The 14121-nt window shown below is 45.0% G+C and overlaps 1 protein-coding gene across 1 annotated transcript in view; it reads right to left on the bottom strand.

The window, feature by feature from the left end:
* GPAT3 (glycerol-3-phosphate acyltransferase 3) overlaps positions 1 to 4420 on the bottom strand; it is a 29570-nt gene extending 25150 nt beyond the window's left edge. The window contains exon 1 of the mRNA XM_044428609.1: positions 4131 to 4420. Within this exon, the coding sequence (XP_044284544.1) occupies positions 4131 to 4274 (144 nt within the window). The 5' untranslated portion in view covers positions 4275 to 4420. The remainder of the gene's footprint in view (positions 1 to 4130) is intronic.
* Between the last annotated feature and the right edge of the window lie 9701 nt (positions 4421 to 14121).

Here is a 14121-nt window from a genome sequence, read left to right as displayed (position 1 = left end):
TCTGTATCCAATTAAATATCCAAGTGGTGAACAATAAAAGGGGAGAAATAATAATAAGTAACAACAACAGAAAATTAAAACCTTAAAAATCCATTTGTGGCAATAAAACCACAGCTGATGAGTCATGGAAGACTTGCTTATATACAAATGTGTGCAGGAAGCACAGTAAATTAATATAAACAGGCAGGAAGTTCCATAAAGAAGGACCCAGCCCACTAAAGACTTTACTCCAGGTCAGTTCCAAACAGAGTACAGGCCCATAAGAAGCCACCAAGAGTGCCTAAGCTGATGAATGCAGTGACCAAGCAGGCTGACAAAGGGAAAAGGCATTTTTCCAAATATCCTGGTCCCAAGTTTAGGGTTTTATACATCACTACAAAATGAAACATCCTTCTCAAGAAGTATGCCTTAGAATCACAGAATTCAGCTGCCACTGGGCCCATTGCTATCAGATGGTGAGGAACTCCAGGCAATACAAAGTTCTGAAACTTTTTCACAAGCCTGGTTTCATGGCTAGCTCTTTGAGCCTGACAACGTCCTAGCCTGTTTTTCATTTCACAAGTTTCCCCCCTTGAAGGTGATCCAGGCAGATGAACAATATAAAACCAGTGGAACAATCCCCGGGAACCTTCCCTGCAAAATGCAGTGTGATAAATGTGTTTTGTTATGCCAAGGAAATGCCTGCAAGGGGGGGTTGCAAGTCGAACTGCACAGAGCAGAAGCAAATGCAGCTGCACGTGCAACCTGATGCAGTCTACTGAGAAGAAGGCCCCACTGAATTAAATGAGGTTTCCCCCAGTGTAAGCATGCATAGGATTGCTGCCTAAATGTCTAAACCAGAAAAAAGTAAGGGGCAATCACTCGCATGCTACATTAGGACCCTACTGCAAGAGAACTGTGGCTCTGATCCTAAAGCAACTAATTCACCAGCTTTCTACAGTCATGAGACAATAAACATTCCTCTTCCTGCACTCTGTAATTAGATCCTCCTTCAGATGGGAAAAGGTATTATTACACTGTGTTTATACCCCACCTGTTTTCCTTTTGCAAGGAATCAAAGGTGGCTTACATGGTCATCCTCCACTCCGTTTCATCCTTACAACAACCACCCTGTGAGGCGGGTTAGGCTGAGAGTGAATGACTGGCCCAAAGTCACCCAGTTGGCTCCATGGCTGAATGGGGACCACATCTCCAAAGTCACCACTCCACATTCTAATCACCATACCACACTAGCTGCCAGTATTTTTGCTATTCCATAAGGCAGTAATTGGAATTCAGAAGATGACTATGATCATCGCCTTTCTTAAAGCAGCATCAGACTGGAGTCTACTTTTGAGAGTTTGTGCACCTATTTTTGCCAACTCAAAAGTAAGATTCACTGATAGCCAGTTGCAACTTTAAAAAAAACCTAGACACCATATCTACTCTCCCAACACTGAAATGTAAGCAGGATGATTTAGGAGGGCATAGATATCGCCCTTGAATGAATCTGAGCTGGAATATCCGGTTTCAAGGTCTTAGGAGACCACCAATATTCCATGCGGTGGATGGCAACTGACTTGGAAAATGCTGACAATAGATTATGTGGGCTTGACATGAGTCCAGCAACTGAATCCAAACACTGTCATGTGTTTTGTCAGGGGAAAAGAAAGCCACTCTAATGGAAGAGTTTAGATTTCTCATGTAATTGCTAGCACTCTTTCTTTGGCAAGGCTTTCATTATCAGCTACCTGAACTATTTCAATGTAATCCTGTTCTCTCCTTTCGGTTTGGCTCTGCTCCTCATTATCAGCATAAACAAAACTTTTATGGCACCCAAAGCAGCATGCATCATCTGTGCAATCCTTTCAAGGGTCTTGTAAGGCAAAGCACCATGAACTCTGCATGACTGCACAGCTTGCCAGAACCCACAGAGTGAGTGCATGGCAAAGGGGAGAAGTTTTCACTGGAGACTTCGCAGCACAGAACAAAAGCACAAGAATCAGCTTCATAACAGGTTAGAAATCTAGTCCAACTAGCCCAAGATTATATGGTTCTAGGAGTAAACAACTTTTTGGGACCCATGAGCACATTTGGAAATTTGACAGCCTGTTCTAGGAGCAACTATAAAATGGCTGCCATGGGTACCCATAGCAATGAGCATGCAGTGAGGTACCTGCACATACACTGCTGCCCACACCAGGTTGCCTACCCTGATGTATACTGACTGGCAGCAGGTTCTCCTGGATCTCAAGCAGGAAATTGTTTTCATCACCTGCTATCAAGTCTGTCTCTTATTTTTTAACTGGAATTGCAAGGAATTGAACTTGGGGCCTTCTGACTGCAAGGCAAAATACTCAGCCACTGAATTCTGGTCTTTCAACAATTTTAGGCACTACCCTCCACCAATTCTAAATTGCACAGCCTTATAAATAAGCTCACAAAAGTTATTAGCCTCCAAAAAGAAATTAATATTCTGCCAGGGCTGGCAAAGGAAGGCCCAAAGGCTTGGACAAACAGGAAAGTGTTGGCAGCGGACTTACAGCATTCCTATCCCTACTCTGGAAATGTACACAATCATCTCTGTGGAATTCTATGTACTCACCTACATAATATTCCAGTTATCTGCAGATGTTTCCACAAGCCTTCATTTGCAATAGCACAAGAAAGCACTGTATCTCCAAACATAATTTCTTAATTTGGGTTCACTTAAAACTTAATCTGCTCTGTTTTAATACAGCGCTAGATGAAGCTGCTTCTTCGTTCTTCAGCCCCAATTATAAGCACAAATTATTTGTCAAGTATTTCCCCTTAAATAATATTCTGGCTCTAGTACGGCACAGATGTGGAGAGAATGCAATCCTTAGAAAAGCAAGAGACAGAATTTCACAAAAAGAGAGATACAGGCTCTAAAGACAGGGATGCCCTGTATAAATAATATATGGGTTTCATTATGTCTTTCCAGTATTTCTAATGCCACTTTCCAGGTCAAAGCCTTCCCAAAGCAGCTCAAATTCCTAACTAGAAACATAGAAATAAATTTATCTAAGTACAATTACACAACTGTAACAGAGCCTCAAAATGTGATAAACCAAGTACAGAGACTCCTATAATGCTGAAACATAACTTCATAGCTATTATTTGGTGTTCCTGCTAGGATGTTATGTTAATATCGATATTGTTCTTTTGACTGTCTAAATTGTGTTTGTGTTATTTATCAGATTTATGCTGTTGGTTTTTTTTTATTATGTAAACCATCAAGAGACCCACGTGGCTATGAGAAGGTTTATAAAAGCGCTAAATAAATAACTGTTCAGACATTTAAAGGATGAATGTGCAGCGCAACATCTTAAGTAAAAGCAGAGCGAAAGAAAAATCTAATAAGAACAAAGGCCTCCGAGGGGGTGATCCTTTAAATTTGGGGCCACCATTGAGCAGTCCCTAACCCTACAGCCATCATCCTAAGAGAAGTAGGCCTTTTTGGCATGAAGGCCCTTCAGGCTTCCCCTTCAAAGGAAACCATCTGCGAGATGCATTTTTAATAATCCAGTAATTACAGGATTCTGCAGGGCAGCGATGTTAAACAAACTAACAGTTCCGCGGAAGATAGCGGAAAAAACCAGGCACCTTCTGAATTTTTGCCAGACTCTACACTCTGTGCCAGAGCAGGTTTTTGGAAATGAATGACAGCTGCCACAAAGAAAGAAGGCTGGGCTGCGCAGCCTCGCTCCCCGGCCGAACTGAATCCCTCGGATCTCAGGGGGAGGGAAAGGCGGCTCGCTAGAGGAGCACCATTGTCCGCTCGCCCAAACCTTCGCAGAGCCCCCTCCTCTTCCCTCCAGAAACCAAACCGCCAGCGCCGAGCGGGAGAGGGCGAGCGGCGGCGCACGCCCTCCTCCGCGTAAGAGGCCGCTGAATCATGCAAGGAAGGTCAGCAGCTGACGGCGGCAAAGGGCTCCGCACCAACGACGCGCCCGCAAGCCAAACCTTTGGCACCGGCGCGGGGAGCGGCAGAGGGCGGCGGGGAGCGGCGGGGCCGGGAGAGACGCCCTTTCTGCGCCGGCCCTGGGAGCGCGGCGCTGCCCCCCCCCCGGCGCTGCCCCCCCGCCCCCGGCGCTGCCCCGTGCGCGCTGCGCACATGCCCGGCTCACCTCCAGCGTCTTCATCAGCACCTTGAGGTACAGCTCCGAGATACCCAAGGAGACGCCGAAGACGGACGGCAGCACGATCAGCAGCAACGCCATCGAGAACCAGAGGCTCAGCACCTGCAGCGCCAGGGCCAGCAGCTCTTCCATGCTGGCGCAGGGGCCGGAGCGGCGCGCCGGAGCGCCGCGCGACGCGTCTCGGCAGCGCTGGCGGCGGCGGCGGCGGCGGCGGCTCCGGCTCTCCTCCCGGGGCAGGGGAAAGCGCCTCCGCGCTCGCTCGCCGGCAGCTGCGGCCGCGGGCTCGCTGTGTGCTGGGCGCGCTCGGACGCAGCCTCTTTCTTGCCCTCCTTTCTTCGCCTGCCGCTCCACCCCGTTAACTCCTTGTGTCCCACAGGCGCATCCTGTGCAGGCGAGGGCGCTGCCGCAGCTCCTGTCTCCGCCCGGCTGGCCGCTCGCTCGCTCGCTCCCGGCCCGCCCGGGCGGAGGCGGCGGTTTCCCGCAGGCGCGCAGCGGCTTCTCCTCCCCGCCGGGCGCGGGGGGGGCGGGTCCCCTTACAAAGGCTCCTCTGGGCGCGCCGATGAAGCGCGTCTGCTCGCCGCTTGCATTATTCGCTCAGGACGGCATTGTGATCTCCCGCTGTACGCGTCTAGACCCAGTCTTCATCGCCCCCGGTCCGCCAGATGTGCTGGGACTGCAGCTCCCGGCATGCCTCGCTGGCTGCTGCAAGCTGGGCATTGTAGTCCTAAGACATCTGGGGGGCGTCAGGTTGGAAGAGCTGGCTGGCCCAAGACATTCTACTGCCTACGACGGAGGACAAGATGAGACTTTTTCTAAGGGGCATGTGTTGATGCTAGCAATGGGCCGCATCCTGTACTACCGCTGAAGGCACCACCCTTGCAGGTTAGGGCTTCTGCTGTGCTACTCTCTCCAACACCCCTAACTGGGTCTGTGTTTCTGGTGCCCAGTCACATTTGTCTGCCTGGCTCTTTGGCCACTGTCTTGCCTTTGCTCCCATTTTCCTGGGTCCTTTCAAATGACAGGGAATGAACAACACAACAGTAGAAGAGTTGGTAGGATGTTGTTACAGCTTGGCTCCAGGTGAGAGGTCCACAGTTTCTGCGAAATGAAATGAGACCAAAGAATCACAAATCATATTTATGTAGTGTATGTTCTGTACTCCTACTGCAAAGCAAAATTTATGGTAACTGAATCAGACATCATTAGGAACATAAATCTCCCCTACCTTGCAAATACTATGTTAAGAAAGCTGTTGTAAGTATATCAAAAGAGAGCTGCTGAAAACAAGGTCTGATAAGTTGTCACAGAGTAAAAATAAAAACACTGTAAAATAATAGTGCAATTCGGTGTGTGTTTATTCAGAAGTAAGACCCAGTGTATCCAATGTAACAGTAAATGTGTTTAGGTTTGTGGCCCAAGAGTACAACCCACATACATTAACTCTAAATTTAACCCTTGTGCCAGAGGATTGGAAAATGGCCAATGTAACACCAATTTTTAAAATGGGGTTTGGGAGGAATTTGAGAAATTAAAGGCCAGTTAGTTTAACATCTGTTCTGGGTAAACCATTTGAAAGCATTATTAGAGACAGAATCAAGTAAGCACACAGAGGGACAAGCCCTGCAGGGGAAAAAAATCAGCATGGCTTCCAAAAGGGAATGCTTTGCCCCACTAACCTTGGGAGTGTCAGGAAGCACATGGATGGGGCAATCTAGTAGACATTGCTTACTTGAACTTCCAAGTTCAAGCTTTTGACAAAGTCCCTCACTCAAGGCTCCTGAGCAAACTAAGCAGACATGGAATAAAGGGGGGGGGGTCCTCTTATAAACAGAAGACAGAGTTGGAATAAACAGCAATTTTCCAATGGAGAAATGTCGCCAGTGGAGTCCCACAGATTTCTCTAATGGGACCAATGCTTTTCAACTTATAAATGGCCTGGAAGTGGGTGGAGCACTGGACAGGTTTCCTAATGACACTAAGTGTTTTAGAGCAGTTAACACCAAAAGGGGTTGTGAGGAGTCCCAGAGGGATCCCTCCAAGCTGGGAGAAAGCACATCGAAATGGCAAAGGCAGTCCGTATAAGCAAGTGTAGAGTGATGTATGTAGAGGCAAAAGATTCCATTTTCACGTATCTGCTGATGGGATCTGAGCTAGCAGTGACTAAGCATGAAAAGGAACTTGGGGTAGTGGTTAGGGCTGATCTTGGGCTTCATGAAAATGTCAGCCCAGTGCTCAGCTTCTGGGAAGGAGGCAAAATCCAAACTAGGCATAATTAGGAATAGAACTGCCAAAAATGTACTTCCCCATTAAAAAAAAAAAAAAAAAACTTTGGTGCAACCACACTTGGAATGTTGTGTTCGGTTCTGGTCACCTTACCTGAAAACGGACATTACTGAGTTTGAAAAAGTACAGAGAAGAGCAACAAAAATGATCAGGGGACTGAAGCAGCTCCCCTATGAGAAGCAGCAACAACTGGGACTGTTCAGCTTAGGAGAAAGGGGAGACATAACAGAGGTATTTAATGCACAGTGTAGAGAATGTAAAGGGGGAGACATGCTCCTCCCTCTCGCACAACCGTCGAACCCAGGGCCATCCCATTAAGCTGACTGGTGGGAGACTTGGATGAAGGAAGCAGCTTTTCACACAGCATGTAGTTAAACTATGGAATTCAGTGCCACAGGAAGTGGTGATGGCCACCAGTTTGGATGGCTTGAAAAGGGGACTGGACAGATTCATGAGGGAAGAGGCTACCAATGGCTACTAGCCTTGCTGGCTGTGTGCTACTTCCTTGACTTGCATACCCCAGTTGCTGGGGAGCCCAGACAGGAGGCCTTGCACCCACCCAGCCTGAGGAATCCCGTGGGCAGCTGGTTTGCCACTGTGTGTATGGAGTGCTGCACTAGATAGACCTTTGGCCTGATTGAGCATGGCGTACATTGTCATGGTCATGTCTACTCAGAAGTAAGTCCCACTGAGTTCAGCGGGCCTTACAGTGCAAGTAAGGAGGTAAGATTACATACAGAATAATCTATTTATTAGATTCCACACTGGAGACATTCAAGAGACAGACATCCAAGACCGCCATCTGTTCAAGATGCTTTAACCTGAGCAGGAGGCTGGACCTGATGCCCTTACGGGCCCCTTGCAACTCTACTGTGATTCTGTGAATGCAACCACAATAACATCCACACTTGTAGAAGATAAAAGGAAAGCTTGCCTGAGCAGGACAGGCTTTGCCTGACTCCTTAAAAGAAGTCGTTCAGTAACTTTCCCACAGCAGGGAGCTTCTCCAATCGGATGCAGCCTGGGAGGTCTGGAACACCCGAAGAAGGGCTTCCTGTGTGAGCTCAGCTGCCAGGCAGGTCTATACAAAGCCAATTTCTCCTTACTCATTCAGTATCAGTGGGGCTTTATAACTTCCAGATAAGGGAAAGAAAACAAACAAACCCCTGTGGTTTTTGTGCGTGCCTTTTGAAAGCAGACCAAATCCAGGGAGGAGCCGTTGCATCACTGATGGCATCACAAACAATCTCAAACAGGAGCGCATGACAGTCATGCAAGCACATTCTGCACAGCATTCCCAGCAGCAAGAAGTCAGCCACCCTGGAAAGGGGCCATAGCTGGGTGCTGGAACACATGCCGTCCAAAAAGTCACAGGTTCAGTTTCTGGCATTCCTGATTCAACACCTCAGGTACATTTCTGGAAGCATTTTGAAAACAAAAGAGTTTTCTTAATATGCTTGACTTTAAAGAAGCCCAATTTAAGATGAACTAGCAATGGTATTTAAGTACAGAAGGTTGAGTTACATGTGTATTGAGAAGTAATTTCCATTTGTTCAACTCGACTGGCTCCCATGTAAGTGAGAGCCAGTGGGCTATGGTATTTATAGGGCTGGTCTGGGGACTCTGGAGGTCCGGCTTCGTCCCCTCTTGGCCATGAAGCTCACTGGTGACTTGGGGCAAGTCACTCAAAGACTAGCCTAGCTCACAGGATAATTTCCAAATGAATCAGTATGTGGATATCTGGGGGCTTTTGTTGAAGTATAGCTGTAATTATTTTAAATAATGGTACTATGTTCTGCTAGATACAGTGATATGAGCTACATATGTAACTATGTGTCTTGTTGGATTTCATTCAAAAATTGCAGTTTCTTAATTCTATTCTCTAATAGTGCAGTTTGGTTGTTTTTGCAATAGAAAGCCAGTGTGGTGGGGTGATTACTGTTGGGCTGGGGACACACTGACACCTTTCTCTTCAGTGGGGGAAATTTCTTGAACATCATCTTATGGCTGTTTGTACCATAGGGCTGTAGTGTAGCTTCATTCTTTTTTCTTAAGGGTTTTTTTTTTATTAAAACATTTTTATGCCGCCCCATTCGCCAAAGCCTCGGGGCAGCTCACATCAATAAATTAAAATAATTATAATATAAATTAAAATATAAATATAAAATTAAAATACAACAGTACAGTATAAAATAAGCCGCCCTGGCCAGATAAAACCAATAATGTTAACAGTTAAAATGCCGGTTTTTGGTTTGAGGATTATTGTGGTTGTTACAAGCAGCAGCAGCATCCTTCACCGTGCCCCACACCTAGTATTCTGGGGCACTGTGGAATGGGGGGGAAGGGAAGGGAAGGGAAGGTGGCCATCCCACTCCTCCTCCCAAATAGGATAGTTTGGAGACAATTCTGTCAATTGGTCTTTTATCTCTAGAGAGGTTTTTAAAGAGATCTCAGACCATTTCTTGGAAAAGGGTTTTGTTTTGTTTTGTTGGTTCTGTTCCAGTTGTCACGGGTCAGGATCTTCCAAATGCTAAATTTATGGGGCATGCCTGTGGATACACCTTGTCCCTGATGCAGATGCCCCTAAAGCAGCTACTTTCCTGAAAGCCCTGTGGCAGGTGTGAGTGGGTGGTGGTGTGTCTTGCTGCAGGCAAGAGATGCAGCCACTGCTGTGCCAAATCAGTCCTCCAATTTCCTGAAACTTTTCTCCACCCTTAAAGGAGTCTTCTCATTCTCAAGGCATTATTCTGAATGCATTTTGGTGGTGTTGGTAAGTTTGCCTAACGGCTGCAAGGCAGCTGAGGATGCTGTATGTTTTTCTTTATTTCTGCAATACATCTCCCTATTGCTCTACAGTGAAGCACTGCTCCTGATCTGAAAAAGCTCTGTGGGAAAAAGTATCTCATGATATCTTCCTCTTTGCTTTAACTGAAGTCCAGGAAGCTGAGGAGACAACATGCTGCTGGAGAGATGGTCATACTACAATGAAAGACAGGACACTTCTGCAGCCATCTTATTGCCAAAGTAAACACAAGAACTCTGAACCCAACCCATGAGAACTTTGCTAACAATTTCTTTCCAAAACAGAGTGAGAATGATTGAAAATATGGAAGAGATTTTCTGCAGAGCACTATTTCTTTAAGGGTTGACTTTCTGATTGTTCAAGTGTCAAATGCATTCTGTCTACCATGAAGGGTGTGAGCTGAATCCTACTTCTGTTTAACCTGGCGATGTGATAATACAATAGTCATCTTCAAATGTTTGAAGGGCTGTCATTTAGATGATGGAGCACATTTGCTTTCTGTTGATCTAGGGTAGAACCTAACCATTCAAGTCACCTTATAAGAAAAAAGATTTCCATTGATCATTAGAAAGAACTTCCTGATGGAACAGGCTGTTTTAAATGTGGGAGAGACTGCCTTGGAAGGTGTGTTTCCCTTTTTAGAAGTTTTTAAACAGGGACTTAATAGGCACCTATCAAGGATGTTGGGATGCAGGTGGCGCAGTGGTTTAAACTGCTGTGCTGCTGGGCTGGTTGATCGAAAGGTCCCCGGTTTGAATCTGCACAACGGGGTGAGTTTCCGTTGCTCTGTCCCAGCTCCTGCCAACCTTGCAGTTCGAAAGCATGCAAATGCAAGTAGATGAAAAGGTACCACTTTGGTGGGCAGATAACAGCATTCCGTGCACTTCGGTGTTTAGTCATGCCGGCCACATGACCACGGAGACCGTCTGCGGACAAACGCTGGCTCCCTCGGCCAGGAAACGGAGATGAGCACCACCCCCTAGAGTCAGGCATGACTGGACTTAATGTCAGGGGGAAACCTTTACCTTTACCTTTATCAAGGATGTTATGGTAGGGTGTTTCTTGCAGTGGTGCAAGATACATCCAGCAATGGCATAGTAGTCAACTTTGAAGTGAGTAGTTTCAATTAATCCATAGCAATCAAACTTGTGCAACCGTGGCAAATTTATATCATGTCGTACAATAGCATTTCAGTCTTGCGCTGTATCCCTTTCTTGCCCATTGTTCCTTTTCTGCTATCTGAAAATATTTCCTTGGCCATGTACAGCAATTAGAAACAAGCCAGCCATGTCCATGTACACACAAGGCTGTGCTAAATTGACTTCCCCCCTTTCTCCCCGCCCAAAGCTCACTGAGGAAGGCTGCTGAGCTCCACAAAATCTATTCCCTAGCTGGAAGGTTATGATGAACCTTGGGGAGTCGAAAGAAAGAACTCAGATGGGTGACTACCTTCCCTGCCAAGAGTTCAGGAGTCCCTTCTGATATCTGGGCAACGTGCCTAGTTGTTGCAAAGGTTGTTGAGATAAATATTGCAGCAACTTTCACATCTCGGGAGACCATCTAACCCACTACATCACTGTGTACAAGATGAACACAGTCAGTTATTATATCAAGATTTATTACATCTGAGTTTATTGCAGAATACTAAGGAAGTAGCTGTTTAATGAAGAATGGATCCTGTACTGGTGGGGTCTTCCACCCGCCCTCTCTGGGCACTTGTTGGGCTCCCTGTTCCTCCTGGTTTTGGTTCTTTTAAGCTAGTTTAACTGGAAAAAAGTTTTTCCCCACTGGAAGGCTGGCATGCTACAAAATGAAATACCTGCTCCAGAAGAAACCCTAAACAGAAAAGGGTAGAAGGCTGAAGCCTCTCTTGCCCAAGCATCTAGGAACAATTTTCTTTCTTTATTACAGTTCTGTACTTCCCAAGAGCTGAAACTCTCTGGGCAGTTTGCAAAACTGAAAGCCATAAAATGCACAACAGAATAAAACATAATATAAAATCCTGTAAGGGTTTAAAAGAGCAGAATAAAACCAGAGTAAAAACCAAACTTCACCCAGCAGCCCCATGTACAGATGTAAAAGCACAATAGCACATTAAACACACATACACACACACACACCTGAAAGACTAAAAAGCTTGGAAGAAGAAAAAGGTATTTGCCTGTAAATAAAAAGGCTATGCTGGCTTTCCATAACCCATATGCAGAGCTGTGGCAATCTTGCTCCAGTCCTCCTTTACTGCTGTGCACATCTGGAAAGGCCATTTGTCTTATTTTGCAGAGTGGTTTGCCTTTCCCACAGCAATATAAGTTTGTGTGAAGTTATTTGCCAGGCAGTAATTTCACAACTTCAAGGTGAACAGCATAGGGCTGGATCCAAAGAAAAGGGAAGTAGGGCACATGCCCCCTCCCTAACAGGAGCAGGGGCCTCTGGGGGCAAGTCCACAGAACTGAATCCAACTTGGGGGCTGGCTTGCCAGAGGCACTCCCAAGTAACAGGGGAATGGGGCGGGGAGGGGTACGGATGACAGGCAAATAGCACATGCCATGGCATGACCATCCCATAATTCTACAGAACATCCCCACTTGGATACTGCCCATCAGGTAAGCTGGGTCCCAAATCATCTAGTAGCTAAACCAGAAGATTAAGGGCACACACTATACTTCAACCAATAAGATCATTGTGCCCAGCTTGTAACCCAGCTCTGGTTTAATGAGTGCCTTTCCCGAGGCAGTGAACATTTGGCAAAGAACAAGCCATTACAGTTTGTTAATGATTCTTACTGTATTTTGTTACAGTGATTTCAAGTATTTCTTACATTGCTAAAGTGCAAAGCCTGTGCATTTTAATTCCTTTTGTATTGTGTGTTAAAGGAAAAAAACCTTAACTACAGTAAAAAGGGGAAAATAAAGTAAAATATTACAGTTTTCTTATGTAAGATTTAAAGAAATCTGCCAACGAATTTTCATTTGTTTATGCTTCTGTGTATATTAACTTTGGAGTAAGCTGCACTTAACAAAATAGGACTTAAGTAAGCATGCACAAGATTTCATGATAAACTGGTCTGGACAGTTCTACCAGGTAAAAAGGCAGTATAGATAAAAAGAGGAAGCCCCTAGCCTAATCATGCATGTAATCCAAAATGTGTCTATCTTTAAATGTCACAGCTGTTGATAAAGCGGTGTCATAAAAGATGCTAAAGTACATTGTTTGCACATCGACTGCCTTATTAAAGAATTGCTGACTATTAAACTAGCACACAACAAAAATGCTGACTTTTTTGGACTTCGACTTCCTTGGACTTCCTTGAAAGAAATGCGGATTTTCTTACCCCTCTGATTTAACCATCAGCAATGAACTTGTAGTGGAACAGGGATTAGATTCAGACTCTTAGGAGTAGATTTTTGAAATCAACGGGACTTGCTAGGCACAACTAACTTAAGCTGCATGGCCTTCAGTAGGTCTGCTCTAAAAATGACTAAAGGCGCAGTCTTATGCAAATTTCAACCCAAAAAGGCTATTTAATATTATTACTAATAATAATGGATATTCATTAATTAATAACGACAGTTCTAGGCATTCCACAGCCAGCATTGATGGCTGAGGAAAACTGGGAGCTGCGGGACTCTTTTCTATCTAAACTCACACCGGATTGTATCCTAAGTCTGAATGTTTACTTGAAAGGAGGCCTCACTGAATACATTAGGACTAAATGTTAAGTCAGCATGTATAAGATCAGGATTTATGTGGGGTGAAAACACTTCTATATCTGTGATAAGCATACTAACAGTCACAAAATCTTTAAAATGGACTTGCAGGTACATATGCCAATGTGTATAATATGTGTGCTCACACACAGACACAGGTGGGTGTGTGTAAAGAAAATGGACCACAAAAAACAATCCATATTAAATAATTCAAGTATTATTTGATTTCCAAAGTTATCCTTGCACATATTTTCTGGCTTGGAGATTCCATTTATGATAAAAAGAAATACAAAGTTACCTTCTCTGTAATATAGTTATTGTTGTGCAAACCCCTCACCACCACCGTGTTCACAGAATCTTATTGTGAGGGGAACAGTGATAGCTATCTTCTTGTAACCCTCCTTTGTTTTGCCTCTATGTCCTCTTCCTTCTTATCCCAGCACAAGCAATGGCTGCTAAACCATGGGCTATTTTGGAGTGTCTACTGTAAGCAGGGAGTGTCTACTGTAGCCTGCAGGGAAAGAACCACCCCAGCTGTTTCTCCAAGGTTGCAAACCTAGGAGTTCACAACCCAGGAGCAGGAGGTTGGTGGGTATTCCAGGGCTAGGCAGCGAAAGAGGCAGTCACCACTATAATGCAAACATCCTGGAAGCACTTCGGCCTCCTTCACCCAAGTGCTACATTTGGATGGTTGAAATCTGCTATCTAAGGTTTCCAGGAGTGGGGGCACAAAGGCAACTTTCACCTCAGCACTCTTTCCACCCTGCAGAGAATGCTCATACATCTTCCATGTTTGGAGAGTTGCAGGCATCCTAATTGGATTCTGTCCTAAAGAGGAAAAAACTGAATTGCTGGGCATTGTCTACTGATTGGTTGCACTAGAAATCATCTGTATAAAGCACCCAATGAGAGTGCTGCAAACTTGGATATAATTTATTCTGTTTGCAAAGTTGTCTGTGAGGTTGCCATTTATTTATGAGCAGATCTCTTTTTCAATGCCTTTCTCTAAGTCTTACATAATTCATGAATTTACCATTACCAAGTAATTGCATTTTTCTAAATGAGTGTTTTGGGTTGTTTCTTGTATTTGATATATCATAACTTGAGCAACAGATACCACATAACTTGCAACTTCTAAACAGTTTTTCTCTAATGTTCTCTTTGATATACATGAACAACAGTAAAA

The sequence above is a fragment of the Varanus komodoensis genome, unplaced genomic scaffold, assembly GCF_004798865.1.
Source record: "Varanus komodoensis strain SLA01 unplaced genomic scaffold, ASM479886v1 scaffold2, whole genome shotgun sequence".
NCBI classification, from domain to species: Eukaryota; Metazoa; Chordata; class Lepidosauria; order Squamata; family Varanidae; genus Varanus; species Varanus komodoensis.
Note: the sequence above shows the minus strand (reverse complement) of the source record. Positions and strands in the feature narration are given on the sequence as shown.